This window comes from Sturnus vulgaris, chromosome 1 (genome assembly GCF_052056855.1).
Source record: "Sturnus vulgaris isolate bStuVul1 chromosome 1, bStuVul1.hap1, whole genome shotgun sequence".
NCBI lineage: Eukaryota > Metazoa > Chordata > Aves > Passeriformes > Sturnidae > Sturnus > Sturnus vulgaris.
The window spans coordinates 135,492,866-135,512,794 of NC_142243.1; the positions used below are offsets into that span (position 1 = coordinate 135,492,866).

Here is a 19,929-nt window from a genome sequence, read left to right on the forward strand (position 1 = left end):
AAGACATGGACCTGTTGGAGAGAAGTTGGGGTTGTTCAGCCTAGAGAAGAGTCTGAGAGGATCTTAGAGCAACCTTACAGTGCTTAAAGGGGGCTTACAAGAAATCTGGAGAGGGACTTTTTACATGGGACGTAGAGTGACAGGATGGGGTAATGGTTTTAAACTGAAATATGGCAGGTTTAGATTAGATATAAGAAAGAAATTCTTTACTGAACTTGCCCTCATGTATAAGACAATAGAAAAGTAATTGGAATAAAAGCATGGCAGGTTTCAGGGCTACTGTCATCATAGATAAGATATGAGTAATTTTCCTGTAAACATCAGTCTTGTAGAGACAGAATATTTTGGTGGATGGAACTAGGTCTGTAAGTAAAAAAAATCTTGATTGCTGTTTTCAATAGCTTCCTTCATGGCTGGCCAGGTCATTAAATTCTTTTCTGTGTGGCCAGTTTCCCCATGTGCCTGAGATACTGCTGGCTAGGCATCTTTGTGTTATAGTTAAGATGCTAAATGAAGTGCTAATTGTTATCATCCTTTGATGTCATTACTGTGGGATATACAGCCAACTCCTTATTGTTCTGTGTAAAGGGCAGATCAGGACTGTGCAAATAAGAGATTAAAAAAAGGATGGAGAATACATTAGAGCAAGAGCCGTGGAAGGAGAGCAGAGACAAACAGGTCAGAGCACAGAGTGGCTTCCTGTCACACCAGTTTCTGAATGGATTATAGGGCTAAGTGTGGTTTGGACCTGAGTGGACCCTGTGCATCCAAATGCAGGAAAGTAAAAAACCTTCTGAAAACAAGAAGGCATATACAGAGATACAGAGAAAACAGCAGCTGTTTCCTTTCCAGTCCACCCCCTCCCTGGGGGTTCTGACACCTACTCCAGTTGTCTTTGGGACACAAATATTAGGATTGTTCACTCAGAAGGTGTCACAGCTATCAAAGTCATCTTCAGTCCTTTTTTTTCTCTCCAAAATACTGTAGAGCCAGCAACAGTTTACACTTCTCCATTGTGTCCTTGAAAGGGATCATCTTTTGAAGCGTGAAGGAAGGCATTAATGCTAAATCATTTATTGCTTGTGCTCCACCGGAATTGAAAGTAAAATTTACTTCTGACTTCAGTGAGAGAAAATTTAGTCAGTGAATCCTTGTCTTTCCCACGGAGTACCAGCTGTGATACTCAGGACTGTACTTTCTGTGATGTGGACTGATGCCAACTAGGAACAGGACTGTGACAATCAAGTGATTTTGCCTATGCCATGAAAAGTCTTCAGATAATCATAATTTGGACCAAATTAGAACCAAAAATCTACTGGAAAAAGATCACATGGGGCATCAGCAATCCCCTGAGCCAGATGCAGTCCCAAATAGTTTAATATAAAATCTACCTATCACAAAAGAAACAGAAGGTAAACAATGCTAGTGCCACATATGAAAATGCATACATTTGGGCTCATCCTCCCCTTTCTGTGTCAGAAATTAACTGATCAAATACTCTCTTGTCACAGCTATGTCTACATCAACCAGTGGTGCTGTGGAACAAAGATATGGTGGCACAAAACGTTTTTTTAACTGAATTGTAATGGCAGCTGTACAAAAAAATTAGGGTGAATCAGTGATTCCTAAATGGAAAAAGTCAAAATTAGTAGGGGGAAGAAAAATATCTTTGTCCTTCCAAAAGAGCAGTATAAACAAAGGAGAAAAAGAGAAAATTTCAAATCACAATAAATGGAGCAGACAGGGATTTCACAAGCCTTTGTTGATTTTATGCAAGTTTCTGAAATAGAAGAATCTTAAAAAAAAAAAGATTTCTTAAGTTTTATTCCACTTGTAAGGAGACAGATTTTGGTATATTGAATGCACATGAAATAGCAAAAGAATTATGCAAATGATCCCGTGTTTGGTACCATCATGAGTTATACTGTTAAAAAAGCCATTTCCCAAGTTCCCAACTTGCAGTCACCACATGGCTAATGTGTGTATTCAGGCCCAAGAAGCAGAAAACACACCAGGTTTCAGAGCTGGGACATTAACATTCATGTGACACTTTGTTTTCTGGATTTTGGTTCTGCATTAATTGTCACCACTCCAAAGTCCTCCAGACTTGGGGTATCTACCTGAAACAAATATACTGTTTATTTTAGCCACAGGAGACCCTTGGTAAGGTAAATTGGGTTTTTAAACAAGGAGAACTCTATATGTGTCATTCTTACCTAGAAGTTTAACTTAGGCAAGTGTAACTTCATTATTCATTGCTATTATGTTCTACATTACCATCTGATTTCTTACGAAAAAAACAAAACCACACCCACAAGAAACACCTCCTTCCAGTCCCTGTTCCTTGCTCAAAGCCCTTTAAACGATGCCAAGATTCTTCTGACTTTTGTGGTTTTAAATGTTATGTAGCTTGTCTGCAATGGAAATAAAGTCATCAAAGAAACATTTTTATACTGTTCCTTTACTCCTCTGTATTTGAGTAGAGGTGCCTTATTCTGAGAAAGTTTTCTCATTCCACATCTTCGTTTTTCCAGTAACATGTTGAACCACCTTTACAGACAAGAACTCCAATCTAAAATTTAACCAGTCAACACATAAAATTGTTACATGTAATTTAGTCTCTACAGGCCCATCTCAGCAAGTGACAGCCCACCCAACCTAGGCCACAAGCATTCCTAGTCTGCATTCAGCTCCAGAAAGTGTCCATGGTAAGAACAGCACAGGAGCAGTTACTCCTTTAAAAAATGAAAGCAGGGACCACAACATGAGGACAAAAGACCAAGTTTTCACACTCCTGTTCAAAGCACGCTTTGGTTCATGTTCTGTGACATGGTTTAGTTTCACACAAGGCAAAATTCTCTAGCTGCAAACATCATCTACCATACAGAAACTATTACATGGCAGACAACGCTTGCATGACATGCCCAACAATCCTGGTGAGTCCCTATGTGCACCTGGTACATTTGCCAGTGCTCCCCTCCTTGATTATGGATGTGTTACTCCGAGCAGAAGATTCACATGGGTACCCTTCTGTAGTCCAAAGCCATTGAAACAAAGAGTGTTCTTCATACATTAACAGAGTTTAGGCCAGACCCTTTGCTAGCTTCTGTTTTTCCCAGATGTGACCAGTGAACATCAAATCTCCAGGAAAGCTGGAGGTGACTAACTGCTGCTGTTGACACAGCTATCATTTTGCACAAGGAATTAATTCTCACAGAAAATGACAGACCAACTGCCCTGTGGATATAAAACAGTGGCTGTGAAGAGGGAAAGCCTCCTTCAAACAGAAGATCAGACTCACTCTCCACAAGGCATTACATTTGCACCTTCTTTGGTTATGGTCAAGGTCCTTGCTTGGGCAGTGCTTGGCTCAGCGTGCTCCTCTTGGAGGAGCGAGCACAGAGAGAAGGGGCCTTGCTCAGGTTGGGGCCAGCACCCTCCAACGGTGACATCTAAAAATTTGCAGCAGTAGGATTTAACCTAAGGACATCTTTGTTGTTTATTCAATTTACCCTAGTACAATACAGAGGTCATTCTGACAGAAAAAGATTGGTCCAGCTTATATATGAAGATCACTTTGCAATTGTTTCCTGTGGCAATTTTTAGACTTTTTACTCATAGATATCTGAACATCTCATTTTAGTCTGTTTTAATTCACAATGAGGTGATGACATGGTAAGTGTTACGAGATGTTGGCAAGTTTTCATTTCTGTGCCTGAAATTAGAGTCTAGAAGGAGTAAAGGGTGTCTCAGATTTGTTGTGGCTTGTATCAATCAAATTATGTCCATTTGTGAAAAGAGAGTTCATGAACACAATTAAAAACCAAAAGTAAAATAAAAAGTACCCCAGATATTTTGTATTTCTTGACCTCTTTATGATCTGGTGAATTAACTGTGAGCCCAAAAACTTATTCATTATTTCCAATTACATTGCCTGATCTAGTTAAATATTCTTCCTAAAGAAAAGCCATTGCTTTTTATTTTATTATTGGAAGAATCTACCAGGATTGCTATGTTTTTCAAAGGCTTCATAATTTCTATTTGATATTTGGTGGCATTGCAAATATAATAGATTTTCTTTATAATCATAACTTTGGGAACATTTTAAGTCCCCAGAGGCAGGGAGTTTCTGACTATTTTATCCCCAGACAAGCTAAAATCCATCTCAGATTATGGTCCCAGGTTTGAAAGGTGAGGCACAGTCAGACCTGTGAGGCTTCTAGAAAGTAGTCAAATCATCTGTTCATGTTTTTTTAACTTGTTATTGGCATAAACTTTAAAAAATATCTATACTTAAATCAGCCTGTTTTAACTTTACTGTTTTGTTTGAAATAATCTAATTAGGAAATTATGGGTCTCAGTTTTCTACTGCATTGAAACTTTTGAGCTTCGTGATTAACAAAACTGGCAATAGATAACAGTATAAGCAACCTTAAATATATTTTGGTTAAATGAGTTCAGGATACATTTTCCTGAAACAAATTTGGCCATGTTCAATACGGCATTACATGTAAACGTCTGGAAAAATTGCAGTGTTTTTCCAAGCAGGAGGCATGAGATTACTATAATCCATAGCCCCCACCACAGTATTAATTAGCGTGGCTCACTAACCAGGGACATAATATTTGTAAATGAAACTCTAGAAGGGCATCAGTAAGGAACAGGATGTTGAAGCCAAATGGAAAACATGAACCAATAAAAAGGCTGAACTAGCTAGAAGTGCAAGCTCAGCCTTTGAAGTTAGTTCAAGTACTGCATGCTTTAATTTTGGTGTAATCTTATGATGGAGGTACAAACAAGAACTCAGAAACAGATTTTGTAACATTTGGCCCAATTGTAGATGAATCAGTTTGTTGATGGTTACCAACAATTGCACAGCCAGAGAAGCTGTGGTCTTTGTTAAATTAGATTGAATAATTGGCTTCAGTGGGAGTTTCGGGTGCAGAGCAAATGAAGTGTCACGGCCCTTGACTCTCGTAAGATTCCTTAGCAGAGGCTAAGCTTTTGCCTCCAGAACAACCTGAATATGGGTTCAGAGAACATGAGTCCCTCAAGGGTTCATCTACTCACTCCCCTGCCCCAGCATGGGCTCAGTCATTCCTGGCAGATGTGCATACCTTATCTGTTTTTAGAGCTCCTCTGATGACAATAAGGATACCAAAAGCTCTCTGGGCAGTTTGTTTCCAATGTTTAATTGTTGTTTCAGAGTACAATCTTTGATTAGAACTACGTTGCCTTGGCAAGCCCAACTAAACCTATGTGTTTTGATTTTGTTTTGGTTTGTTATTTTTTTAATATATTTTCATGTGGAACTCCAGTGACAAATCTGTGGTTTTCTGGTGTTTCACTCAAAAAAAAAAAAAAAAAGAGAATTCACTGGTTTTATCCTTTGGACAGCTTTCTGAAGGCCTACTATTGCCAGGTGCTCAGCATCTCTGGAGACATGAATTAAGAAAACGAGTTTCAATACATTCAGCAAATTACAGGGTCAGGCAGCCAGGAGTTAAGATGATCTTTGAACTGGAAAGTCATAACTGGAAAATTAACATAATCATACATACTCTCCTTTTTTAGATCAAGCATTCACTTCATTAGCTTGAAAATAGTAAATAATTTATTGTAGTCTTTAGTGAATAGCCCAACACATGCTGTTAATTACTTTCTCATTTGGGACAAAAACACAGCAAAAGTTAATTTTTTTCCTGCATATGCTTTCTAGAACAAAAAGGACTCCCCAAAAATGCGTTTATTTCTCTTTTCAGCAGCCATGCAGACCTCTGGAAGGAGCCATATTCCTCAACAAAGTGAGTGTTTCTCAAATGCAAGTGAGTACAGACACAAACATTGTCATGAAACAAAGGCTTTAATTTCAAAAAAATAACACAGAGGAAAATGGTTGAAATGTTGTTTTAGAAAAAAAAAATACATACACCAAACTTAAACCCTATGTGATTATGACAGTAAAACAGTTTACCACAGAAGGTAATTTTATGCATTTGTTGGATTGTGTGTGTATATATATGCATGTATACATGCATGTAAATGCATATGCACATATAAAATTTTAAGGGTGTAAATTATTCTAGAGATGTGATAGATTCAGTTCCCAAAGTACCATTTTCAGGAATGAGTGGTATCCAAGTCAGTCAGAGTCTGGGGTTTACAAGCCTGGTGCTGGGTTGGGTTTTGTAGCTGGGATGAAATCCACTGAGTTGCCTATGGATGAAAACTACTAAGAATGCTACAACCTTGTTATTTGCATTTACTGAGCTATAGTCACCATGGCCTATTGTAGTGACTAATTCCAAGGAAATCTCTGTATTTACTGACTTAGAGGGGAAATATTGCATAAGCTATTGAGTGCCTGTGCATTCCTTGAGTGTGATGCTGTGGTCTTTTTCTTGCTTGCCGTGTCATTTGTTTCATTTAACTGTCTCATTAATGGCAAAACTGCTTTGCTTTGTTGAAAAATCTATTCTGAGAAGCAAGTATTACTTTCTTCTTTAACTTCTTGCCAGCAAAAGATTTTCAAATGCATGGGTTACAGAGGAATCATACAGGATTGTTTGAGAGCAAAAAGAAATATCTAAAATTAAAAGCACAAATCCATTCACTACATCCCCATTTTTCCTTTTACATGAAATGAAATCTTCACGTGAGAAATGCACACAGTTCATCAGCATACTCTGAGCACATACATAATTAACATGTGGAATAAGCAAAGCTGTTGTCAACGCTTTCACATATGTTACCACGAAACTAAAATATTTTAATTAATAGAGAAATAGAGGAAAATCCAAGTAAATACAGCCCATGCTTGACATAAAAATTAGCTTGACTCTATGAGTATTAAGAGAATCTCATTTCTACCTTAACTACTCTTACCATACTAGGACAGCTTAGTGGGTCCTGCATAATTCAAATATGCTCCAGTGCTCTGATAAATAATTATTTGGCAGAGGAGTCTCCACTGTGGCCATTCTGAAAATGCTTTACTAAATTATTGGTAGAAATAAAACTGTGTGAGTTCAATAGCAGGTAAGTAGAAAGTGTAGACTTTGGTGTTTTGTAATAATTCAATTTGCTGGACTGACAGGACCTATTTATTTAGGCTACGTTATAAAAGGAGAAAAGAAAACTATATAGCAGTACCATGTGACTTCTGATCTGGAAACTACAATTTAGCCTATTAGACATGGACCTGTTCCAAAAGTGCACATTCAGACAACCATGCATGAAGGAGTTAGAAACACAGATGTGAATTATAACTCTGAAATCCTGGGAGTGCACAAAATTAGGTGGGTTTGTAAGTACAGATCCAGATATAAAATTTTTGTTCAAATCAGTCTTTCCCTAACATTTTTTCAGCAACTACTGAATGCATTAAAACCAACAATGTTCCATAAGCTTAAAAAAATATCAGTTAACCCCTCTTAGCTGTATTCAGACATGATTCAAAATGGCTGGCTAAAAACATTTCTATAAAACGGTAGTAATGAAAATCACCAGTTGAATGTAATGGGACAGTTTCAATAGGTCAAATTTAAGCCAGATTGCTGCAGCTCCACTGGCCACATACAGCTTCACAGTGATCAGTTTGACTGGGCATTTAACATTAGAAACATAAATAATTTAAGGATTTTCTTTTCCAAGTTTGGGACAGAACTTTGAAACATCCATTCTCTCTTCAGTCCTTTTTGCACACACGTGCTAAAGTCAACATTTTTGACTGGAGCAATGATGTTGGTTGGGACAGGGGCTGGCCATTCCACAAGCATAAAAGAGGTAGAGGATGGAAAATGTTCCTGTAACACTGTATTGGGCTAAAGGCACAGAAAGCAGTGAAGGAGCACCTGCCATTTTTCAGTGCCCTCAACAGTAGGAAACTGACAGTCACAAATTTATGTGAATATCCAGTTCATTGATGCTTTTATCTGTAGATTTAATTACTGCAGGTTTCTCTTTTTTTAAGTCAAACATATTTGCAAAGTGAATCTCAGTTATTCTTCTCATGTAAATGATGTATAAGGTGTGGCCTTGGCCACCACATACTGTATAGTAAGAGAAACTGGGTCTGCTCCACCAAGTCTACTACTGTATCTGCAAAACCTCTCCCCACTGCTGATCTCAATATCTGATGACTAAAAACTACAATTTTCACACCTTAAAGAAGTCAAATGAACCCACAGTCCATGGTCTAAGACAGTCCCCCATTAACAGGACTTTAAGAAACAGCCATTAAAAGGGGATCATGAGGAGTACAGGGGCAATGGCAAAGCAGCATTGCACAGACTCAAAGGAAAAAGCATTCTGCCCCTTTTAAATTGCCTGGTCATGGCTACTACCACTTTTGTAAACTGACAGAAGTGTGTACCTTAGTAGCATAGTGCAGCACTGTGTAGTTTCAGGAATTCATCTCATGGTCTGGTATTTTGTGTCATGCAGCAGCAGAAGAGAAGTCAAAGCAAAATATATAAAGCCCCTTCTGAAGCACTTAATCACAGCTTGTGTTGATATCAAAAGTATTTGAATGAGCAATTTTGGGACTGCACTCTTAAAAATTATAAATTGTTTTAATAAACTTGTCAGATCTGATGAAAAAAAAGTGAAATATACATATCATCTTAGTGTAAATATTTATGAATTTAAATTATATATTAAAAAAAATAATAATCCTTCTGCTATTATAGTCCGTTAAGTGAGAGTAAACATCAAAAGTAAGCCTGAATGAGTATGATTGCATTGTGTATTTTAACACCACTAGAGCATAAATCTATCCCGAAGTTTTCTAGATTTGCAAGTTTCTGACAAAGAGAATTGGTTTTATTGTCTGTAACAGCAAACTTCCCAGAGAACTGTTGTTCTGCTGTAGACTTCTGAATGTCACAAAATATAAGTACTTAAACAAGGAATAAATTTTAATTGTCTGAAGGGAGAGGTGTTAGAGTTGTTGAGAAAAACTTTTCTAGCTCTTTAAAACTACTGAGCTCACACAGGTGGTAAATCAGCAACCTGAGAGAGAACAGAATTCAAGAGCAAGACTAAAAGACAATAGCAGTACAAGTGTTCTGAAGTTATATAGAATCACCAGTCAGAGCACTAATATTTAGTCAGTTTTCAGACTCTCTGCTGAAATGAGTCCCTTGGGATGAGGCTTAAATCACTATTCCATTTCTGGTGTATCTGCAAATAGCAATTCTAGGATATCTCCCATTGCATTAGATTAGATCCAGTAACCCAGAAATTTAAGGGTCTCTGTCTCTTAATGTATTCTCTGTTCAATTGCCCAATATTTCTTTAAAATTGACACATAAAATGAAAATAATGATATGACATGTAGTTCTAGCCTTACTAATACATGGGATCCTTCTCAGTTGCATACTGAAGACATGGTCTTGGCACTAAAACAGTGCCTGTGTGTGTACATACACCCACATGTTTCAGATCCCACAGAGAAAGAACAGCAAACTAGATTGAGAGTGAGCTTCAGTTTGCAGCACTTTGAGTGAATAGGGCCAGTTTGAAAAATTATATTCACTAATTAAGTACATGAAGTACTTTTTTAAAAGTTTCATAAACATGTATGGTATTAATGATCATAACTGTCTGGGACAGTAGTTTTTTGCATGAGGTGAATTTGCTGGTAAATTTTTGTTAACTATTTGGCAAGGCTGGAACATACACAAGGAGTTTTATAATTTGTACCAAATATCTGGATAATACTTTTAATTTTTTAAGTAATCCAAGTGTTAATCATGTCAGAATTGCAAGAATAATTGCAACATCTACATGTAATATAACTGCCTCAAAATTCCATGAAGTCAAGAATAAAGCAACATATAAAGAGCCTACCATGCTCCAGCATTTGGTTGTGTGCACTGTACTGACCACAGCAGTAGAAGGTGGCCTCCCATGTACTTTTTAGGGTGACATACATCACTGCATTTATGGCACTTCATGATTCTTCTCTGCCTTTCACATTAATGAGTGGTAGGCCACACAGGCACCACATGTGCTTTGCTCACTACTAGATGTTGCATTCCAATCTCCTCAGATATATTGAATATTAAAGTTTACTGCATTTGTGAAATTTGGGAAAACATAAAAAGCAGGGAAAGTATTTTGTGTTTTCCTCCTTTGTAGCTTCCACCAAAAACATATTTTTCAGATAACTCAAACACAGAATGAGTGCAGAAAGCATGAAGCAAACTCTGAATCATAGGCAAAGCAGGAACTGAACCAATGATCTCCCTTGCTCATTCTGTGAGAATATATGAACAGGGCAACTACATCCATAAAAGAAAGTGTATTTCTTCTCTGCCAGCCTGTCTGAAGCAACTCCCAATGGAAATCCCTTACAATTCTTGGTCACTCTTGTGTCAAGAGTGAAGAGGATTATTAATTGTCCTTAGCCTCCACTCCACACTGAGGAGAAAACTGCTCTGGGATGGTCCTTAGCAGCATGATCTGGGAGCTCCAACTGAAGAACCTGTACTTCTGACAAAGGAGACAGGGCTACATGGCTCATGCTCCTTGTCCAAGGGGTCAGGATGTGATTTGAGCCTCAAAGTGTATTATTAAATTATTAACACAAGAGCCAGTATCACAATCAGGTCATACACTGGAAGATGTTTATTTTCTACCATTCATCTCATGGTTCTTAGTAATATTCCAAGTCATCATCTTTGCTCTAGAATTGTAAGAACAAACCTTGCATGCACATTACATTTATGTCTCCTGGCCACCTCCATTGAATGTCTCTGCATTCCCTTCCTCAGAGAGATTTTAATGTGTCTGAAAAGGTAACAAAATGTCATTGCTGTGTTCAGCCAGTTGAAATAATCAAAACAGTTCTTCAATAAATGCATCAACTCAAATTGGGGAAATAAATTTATTGCCAATTAGAATAAATCATTACTGATTCAGGTAGTGGGGAAGAGAGAGAAAGAAAATAAGAACATCTACACATTTAGAGAAAACAGTTTTCCACCATGTTTCCCAGGTTCAAGTTTGCTCCAAGCACCTCTCTTTTCCTCCTCTTTACCACCACTGGTTGCACTCTGTCCCTTTGGTGAGGCACTGGGAAGCCCCTTCTTCCTTCTCACTATTTTCCTCTGCTGCAGCATCGATTCTCCACAAGCTGCAGGGAATATCTGTTGCACCATAGAGCACTTCCTCTTCCTCAACTTCCTCCTTAACCTCTCCTCTGACACCACCTCCTCTGCCCTTGGTGTTCCCTCTCTTGTTTATCATTCCTTTTATTTCTGCCTCCACTCTCTGGCTTTCTTTGCTCTTTCTGAAATGTGTTTCCCCATAGTGCCACGATCTTGGCTGAGGGATCAAGCCATGTCCTGTGATGGGTCCATTAAATCACAGAATCACAGAATCACTAGGTTGGAAGAGACCTTCAAGACTGAGTCCAACCCATGCCCTAACACCTCAACTGAGCCATGGCACTGAGTGCCACATCCAGCCTTTTTTTAAACACATCCAGGGATGGTGACTCCACCAGCTCCCCAGGCAGACCATTCCAGTACTTTATCAGTCTTTCTGTAAAAACTTTTTCCTAATATCCAACCGATATCTCCCTTGGCACAGCTTAAGACTGTGTCCTCTGGAGGAAACCAGGACTGGCTGTGCCCAGCCCATGACAGCCCTGGCCTCTGTCACAGGCCTCCTGCTGCCAGCCTTGTCATTTATCCCCAATAAACAAGGTGTGACTGCCCTCTTACAAAGTGGAGCATTCATGGTCTTGTGTAGCTATCTCACCCTACCAGCAGAGTGGTCAGATCACTCACTATAGGATAGTGGCAGGCAAATTTCCAGTGGCATTAGAGAGTGGGCTGCAACTGAAGCTGGTTGGAGAGACCTCTCAAATCACGTGGGACCTCAACTTTCATTGCATTAATCTGCATCCCAGCCTGGTGCCTGGCAGGAATGCAATCCTCTGGTCTGGAATAGCCAGGGCAGGCAGAGATGGCTGGGCTGGGCTGGGCTGGGCTGGGCTGGGCTGGGCTGGGCTGGGCTGGGCTGGGCTGGGCTGGGCTGGGCTGGGCTGCAGAAAGGAGTGCAGGTGCCTTGTGGAGGTTTCTCAGCCACAGAGCAGGAGCAGAGGCCCTGTGCCAGGACTGCCCATGATGATCCAGCTCCATGGGGAGCAGAACAGTGGTGGTGCAGAAGGCAAAGAGGTGTAGAATACAGTCACACCTGCCAGGTGCATGAGGCCCCAGTTGGATTACTGGATTACTTTAACTGCAACTGTAGAACATGGTAAGAGGGTAGAAAGAGAATAAGAGAGAAGACCAAGGAATGCTGCAGTTTTCTCTGAAGTAATTTCTAGAAAATGCTGCCACAGGAAGATGATGTTCAGACACTTGGAATTTTAGGAGGACTAGTGAGGGCAGGACACCAAGTTGACTAAAATAGCAGTGCTAAGTACAGAATTAGAAGAGGAAGGAGGAGCAGAGAAGGAAGGCAGCAATATTCCAAGTTCTATTAATTTTTTTTAAGTTCACCTAATTTCAATGTAGGCTAAAAATAATTTTAAAAAACCTCTAGAGGATTCTTCCTTCTAGAAATTCAAGCTTTGAAGCAAAATCTGATTTTCTGTCTTTATCAGGTTTTTTTTTGCTGTCCCACTTCTTTCATTCAGTCTAATACTTAATTGGCTTTGGCAGAGGTGATCTATTGCTAATTCTGTGTCAGGTTCTTGACAGCAACTTCATAGGATCTGAGATTTCTCCAGTCATCTCATGTTCCTATTTAAAATATCTTAACTGGAAAGCTTAGATAACCTAATTTCAGAGACTGCCATTTTGCAACAGAATTCCATCTGGTCAACATTAGATCTGCTAACCATGGCTGGCGTGAAAAATAAGCTTGTTTTCATATGGAGGCTGTACAGCTTCAGTTAAACATGATTTGGAGTAGGATAACTTGCTACAAATGAGCATCAGGACCGGCAACAGGAAAACTAGCTTTTAAGAATTCATATTGCAAAGCACACTTATTGTCAGTCTGGTACTCACTTCCTGCATCTTGGGAAGATTCAGGGCTTCTGCTTCATAGGGATGGTGGCTTTCACAGAACTTTCAGGCTTCAAGGAGGGCATAGACAAGGATCCTGCATAGGAAAAAAAAATAAAATTCTGTGAAACTGAAGGAACTGAATATTACATAGTGCTATTGCTAGCCCTACTACTAAATTGATATTTTTGGTAAATAAACAAACGGGTCATAATATCCTTGGCAAAGAGCTACGAGGATATTCACAGCTGAAACAAGGATGAAGCAATGCCTCTCACATCACAAAGAGGTTTCAGTATCTGCCTGAATGTAAGCTGATGAAGCACAAGAAGACAGGTAGATGAAATTTGTATGTGATTGCCATGTCACTGCAGAAGGAAAAAATGGCTTTATTCCTCTCTGCAGCAGGACCTGTGCAGTAAAGGCAGTGCAAAGATACCCTGCAACTTTTACTTTTCCTTTCTTAGAAAATATACCACTTGTGAGTATAGTGCAGAGAGCAACTCCTCTACAGACAGCAAAAGAGAGGCAGAGGTTTCTGTATACAACTCAGAAGGAGAGCAAGCAAAGTCCTTGTACTGTGAGAATTTCACCTAAGCTCTAAGCTTGTCCTGCTAAACTACAGAGCTTGGTTAATAACCTGCAGGGAATGATGATGAGGTGTTCTCCAGATCTTCTTGCCTTTTAATGAGTATTCTTTCCTGCTCCAAGGCTTCTATGTACTGGGAATAGGACCAGGAAGCCTGCAAGAACCATCAAAACCCATCATCCTTCAAGTCATACCACTGTAGTTTCTGATCCATTTCAACAGTAAGATAAAAAACTTGTCTATGTTATATTCCTATTACTGGATAATTACAAATATTAGGAAGATTTTTTTTCATTACAATATTGGAATAATGGGGAAAAGAATATTGTTGTAAATAAGTAAATCTCAAAACACCATGATTTAAGCACATTTGACAGATACAAAGTTTATATTTATTCTCCATGTCTGGTCTGAGTGTTATTCTCTCTCCTTTCTTCTTCAAAAACAAAGCAGCAGATCTTTACCCTCCCAAAATAAAATTTGTGCTATCAAGGACTTAGTTTTATCTCTGTGCTATACCCTTACTCCTCCCCTAGGACTATGATTGTTCTGTTTGACATAAACTCAAATTAGCAACTGATTTGTGGGGTGGAGAGGAAATATATAGAAGAAAAGCTGTTTCTAGCATATGTCCTTTCACTAAGTGTCTCATTAGTCCCACAGCTCCTTCTGCCTGCCCTCTCCAGCAGAATGCTGCTACCACTAGAGGTGGATCAACTGGAGATGTCATCTTTTCCTTTTCTAAGAATAAAATACTGCTTTGAAAGAAAACAATCACAGTTCAGATTTGTCTTATTGCATGTAAATAATAGGTTGCTCTTCCAAAACAGGATGGGAACTGCACTTTTATTTGGCCTAGTTTTTATCTTACAGCATGAGAAGTTTGGAACCAATTTGTCATATCATGATTCACTAAGAACTTCTAGCACCTTCCTATAGTAGAAAGGGGCTTGCAGAAGGATGAAGAAACTGCCCTTTAAAAGATTATTGTTTATTCTACTTCTTCTTGAGGACTTAAGTGTATGCCAGGGATATACTGGCTTGCTCAACTCACTTTTTTTAAAATAGGTATGACCAAATTAAAAAGGTCCACTTAAGGGTAAGAGTGTAAGCTTAATTATGCAATTCACACTGTGGTTTCATATTTTGGGGGTATTTCATGGTACCTTTTTCTATATTCTGCTCTTCACTACCATAATGCCATGGGAAGAGCTCTATGGAATACAAGCAGTGGCCAAAGAGTGATTTACTCCTGATTCACGGGACATATCTGGGCTTATGTGGTTGCACAGGTACCCTGTTATATTCTGGCAGTGCCAACTCAGTCATGAATGATCCCTTGATATGCCCAATGTAGCAGGTCTGTTTTCCCCATTTCCCAATAAAATAACTGTTACTTTTTCACTACAGATTTGATGCATAGTCAGAGTTGTCATGGACGAAGCCTTGAAGTGGTATTTGCTGTCAGATTTTCAAATACCTAGATTTCCCACAGGAGCTCAGCTTCAGTTTTTGACATATGACCAGAACGGGACTCTCTAGCCTAAACCAAATTCTTTCAGGATATGAATTTCACAAATAATGAAAAGCTTCTTATTCCAGAACTAAACTACCTTTTATTCAATTTATCTTTAAAAACAGATTCTTTTTTAATCTATACACCATAAGACCTTAACATTAGACCTTAACATGTTAGCTGTTAATACTACTCAGAAAAAAAAAATAATAAAGAACGAAAACAAAAAATCCAAACCAAAAAAAAAAACCAAAAACAAAACCAAAAACAAACCACAAAAAAACCCCAAGAAAACAAACACGGGTAAGGTAGGTAAACTTACAACAGTAAAGCTAATTGTAGAAGAATGAACAGTTATAGAAGAAACATCTAACAGCAGTCTTCAAAACCAAACTCCCCCTTCCCCTTTTACCAAGATCATTTTATCTCTCTTGAAAAATATCTGTAAAAGCATGTAGTATTTACCTTCCTCCCATGTCCATCTTTAGGTGCTAAAGATGCTATTGATCTTCTCTTCACATCAAGCTCATCTAGCAAAACACTCTTTGGCAGTTGAGTCAAGGGCTTAAGCTGAGTCAAGGGTTCAGGCTGAGTCAAGGACTTAGGTTGAGTCGAGGTCTTAAGTTGAGTCAAAGACTTAAGTTGAGCCAAGTTTGTGAGTTTTCTCTCTGCTTCTTTACCCTGCGAATGCTAAAAACTCATAATTAGATGTGAACAATAGTTGCAGAGCTAAAGTGAAAAACAAAGTCTGAGGAACCAAAAATTGCCATCAGAAATGAGATAGTATCATTTGCAGTAAAGTTTTGTAATGTTTAGTTTCATCAATCATCATGTTGAGCATATTTTAAAATAGTAGCTGCTTTTTAAAAGCATTTCTTTGTTCTAGTTCACATTTCCTGTCCTCTACACTCCTGCAGACCATCTTTCTTTCAGATTCAATACCTGCTCCAAAATATAGCCAGGTGACAGGGCAGATCTGCAACAGAATATATTTAAGGACAGAGGGGACATTATGAGCCTCTAATTTGGCCTCAGGTATAAATGTAGAATGTAGGATTTGTCCTGATTAATTCCAGCTTGGTCCAGTAGCTGTGTGTGAACTATAGTATACAAGCTAGGAAAGCAGGCAATGTACAATCTACAGTGAAGAACAAGGCATTGTAACCCTTGGCAAACTGCTCTGGGGATTAACTGTTTGTCATTTTCATGTTGGTTTGTTTCACCTTTGCACATTCTGTCTGATGATCCCAAAACTCTTTATAAACATTAATTGATGTTCATATTTGACCTCACAAAGAGCTCTCTCTAAGAGCTGAGTTATATAACCCTCCTATGTTCCAAGTGAGATAGTGAGGGAAAAAAAGGGGATCAAATGGTTCCCAAAGTCACTTAGTAAGTCCCTGAAAGATCTGGAAAAGAATCACACTAACTTGTTTCCTTGCTCCCAAAAGTGCCTTTTCCTTCCTCATCATTCCCACTGTCCTATGAGCCCATCAACTGTAACAGTGACTTTTGGGTACAGAACTGCCCAGGAAGTGTGATGCTGATCTTCTGTACAGAAACAAGCTCAGTAACTTCTGTGGCACACTCAGTTGATGGAATAGGGATGCCAATGCAAACACAGAGGTGGTGTGAATACTGCTGCACTGCACTTTATGTTTGCTGGCTCTCTCAATGAGAATGGTGAATTAAGCAAGGTCTTTAAAAATGACTTCACATAATAAATTTAACAATGTTGTAGCAAATTTAGATCCCATGCCATTACACCACTTACTAACAAATAAGCTTATTGCTAAGAGACATGGCAGAAACACAGAAAATGAAAAGAATGTTGATAGCTTTCTTTGCTAAGAACATGGAAAGAGCATGTAAAAATCTACAATGTAAGTCAAAGCTAAAAATTTCAACCTATTTTGTGCACTTGAAATCAAAAAAATCCAAAATCTACTTTGGAGATAAAATGCAATGATGTATACAACAAATTACTAGTACTGGTATGAAGGCAGGCTGCAAAAAGGGACTTGGCATGTGCACCTAGCAGCTAACAAATGAACAAGTCCATTGCCAGGATGCCTTTGATAGAATTTTCCCCTTAAATAACAAATAGGCACACAAAAAAAATTGAGATAGTCAAATAATACCAAGTTATGCATCATTGCTTAGTGAAAAACTCCTTGTCTGCCCATTTTTTCCACTATACTACATGAAAGTCTAACTCTTATCTGTTCAGTTCTAAAACTGAGGTGAGCACAGGTAGATTCAGTGCCCTGAGGACACGTGTAAAGGAAGAAGACAGCAAATTCCTCCCCTAGGACTACGATTGCTCAGTTTGACATAAACCCAAAATAGCAACTGATCTGTGGAGTGGAGAGAAGATATATATAAGAAAAGTTGTTTCTAACCCTTGCCAGAGCTTTGCTCTCATGCAGTGAGCTTGGTGGGGCAGAGGAACATAGTCCTTATTTTCATTGCCAAGAAATCATCACCTTCCACAAGCCAACAAGTGAACCTGCTATTACTCATTTTAGATGAACCTTATCAGGATCCTTCAGGGATACTGAATCATTTGAATTATGTTGTCACCAGGAAGACAGAAATCTCAGTCAAGAGAACAGTAAATGGCAAATTCTTTAAACAATAACAGAAAAGGATTTTTAAAATTAAAAAATATATATTTTAAAACACTATTAAAAAATTATCTGTTGCATTCATTCTTTTAAGAGATTTTAAAAGGTAACTGATTTACTGTTTGGGGGTTTTTTTTGTTTGAGAAGAATAGTTTACAAACTGTTTACTGAGCTGCATTCTCTACCTGTCACTGTCTAAAATTTCTTACTCTATTTCCCAGTTTAGAAGCAAATTGTTCCCGTTTGTTCTCCATAAAAGCTAGGCTTTTGCCCTCCTGCCTAAGATTTGCTCTTTATTCCTTGATCTTGATCAGAAATCTTGTAGACAGGCAACAAGCAGATGGAAAAGAAGTCTGTGAAAATGCAAAAGTGCATTACTTAGAAATATTGCATTATTGCACTACAAGTATTGCCAATGGCCTTGGCAGATGTATGTATATGGAGACAATGTGCTTGGGAGAAAGGAGGATGAATTCTTGGATTTTGGACTTCCCTTGACATTGGTGTGTAGCCTTGAGTAATGCTTCACTGGTCCTCAGATTTCATGTGCCTAAAAGAGGATGACAATATTTACATGTTCTTATGGGCCTATGTCTTTATCTGTCCAGATACCTGTGTGGTTTTTGTTACGTGGAACATCTCAACACATGTACATGGCATTTAGATTACGTAAAGGTCTCTGTAATGCTACTTATTATAGTTTGCAAGTCCAGTACTTTCTCTGCCCTTAAAAGAATGTTCTCTCCTCAAAGCTTGCCAAACAATTGTATTTAATAAAAAATAAACTTTTCCAAAGCCTATAATCAATAGAAAAAGAAGTCCATTATATTTTAATTTTAAAAATCCAAGAAAAACATTTTTACAAACAAGCATTCCATTGTAGAGGTCACAGTTCTATTAGTGCACTGGAACTGTCTGGAAACTTGATGTGAACAGTCTAACAATTTCACTTTCAAAGCTGAGAAATATTCAAAAAAGGCAAAGATTATGAAAAGCAATTACCACTTTTTTTTTTTTTTAATAATGTGCAGGATTCTCAAATGGTCCTTTTGGAAAACAGATATGAAATCAATTATGGTTTGAGTTTGGTTTGATTTCAGTTATGATACAGAATGTAAATTCTAATATAAGACAATACATCATGAAAATGCAAACAGGTCTGCAGTAGCCCACAGTATACATGGACTGTACACAGATTTATTATTCTTAATTCAGCCTTCTTTTTTGCTCTTCTCTTGACACAAAAGGTGACTAAAATACATTTTTTCCTCTGGTTAATGAAAGGAGTATTCTATTGACTCATCTGCTTCAAGTTACCCATATTTATATGTATTGGCAGAATAGGGAACTAATCACCTTAGGACTGGGTTGCATGTAAAGCTTGAAATCTAACAAGATTTGGTAACTTTGGATCAGGCTGAGAAAGGAATATTTTATTTCATGTATCTTTGCTCATGTTATTCAGCTCATCAACAGTCACCTGAAACTTTACGAGCCTTACCTTTGCTGTTATCCCTTCCTTCTTTCGCATCTCTTTTTCCTTTTTTTTCTCCAAGGCAACTAGAATTTTCTCACTATCTGGATTGCTTTGCAACTTACAAAATTCTGGCCAAAATTTAAACAGAAGAGCAAAAATACTCATCTGCACAGGAAGAAAATAAAGTCAATCTTGACTGTATTAAGGAAACAGTTGATTGTAAAATAAAATGCAGAATGAGATAACTATTTTTTTTGAACACACAGCCTTGTTCCTCCCACGTACTCTGTCCTGACATTTCAGCCCAGCTTTGCTCGGCACATGCTTTTCATCAGTGTGTTTATTACTGGTGAAAAATCTTCCTAAAACACAGTTAAAAGGCACTTTCTTTTTTTATATTTCCCTAAACAATTGTTTGCATTAATGAAAACATCCATCACTTTTTACAAGTATTCTTGATAAAATATACACCAGTAGAATTGCTTTTGCACCACTGTTCTGCTCAAGTATTTCAAATATTCAGTTCATGAGGGAGAGGGCTTTTTTTCCCTCCTTAAGAGAAAGGAAATACTTTTTTGCCTCTGGAAAGGCTCTTAAACCACATTACAGATCTATGAGCAAATCTTGGATAATTTTTAAATGATATAATCTCTCACAGGGTCGTTTTTGAACTAGAATAAGAAAAACAATTTTAG

The 19,929-nt window shown here is 38.1% G+C and overlaps 1 protein-coding gene across 7 annotated transcripts in view; it reads right to left on the reverse strand.

Annotated features, from left to right (window-relative positions):
• Nucleotides 1-5,844: 5,844 nt before the first annotated feature.
• Nucleotides 5,845-19,929, reverse strand: part of RGS22 (regulator of G protein signaling 22) — a 65,916-nt gene continuing 51,831 nt past the window's right edge. For 3 of the 7 annotated variants that reach the window (XM_088155004.1, XM_088154991.1, XM_014879826.2), the window contains 5 exons: nucleotides 19,259-19,399; nucleotides 15,596-15,820; nucleotides 13,666-13,768; nucleotides 13,029-13,122; nucleotides 5,845-10,794 (listed from right to left, as the gene is read on the reverse strand). In XM_088155004.1, the coding sequence (XP_088011130.1) occupies nucleotides 13,049-13,122; nucleotides 13,666-13,768; nucleotides 15,596-15,820; nucleotides 19,259-19,399 (543 nt within the window). In that variant the 3' untranslated portion in view covers nucleotides 5,845-10,794; nucleotides 13,029-13,048. Of the gene's footprint in view, nucleotides 10,795-10,877; nucleotides 12,259-13,028; nucleotides 13,123-13,665; nucleotides 13,769-15,595; nucleotides 15,821-19,258; nucleotides 19,400-19,929 lie in introns of those variants that run through there. The other 4 variants (XM_088154985.1, XM_088154999.1, XM_088155020.1 and 1 more) reach the window with 4 other exon arrangements.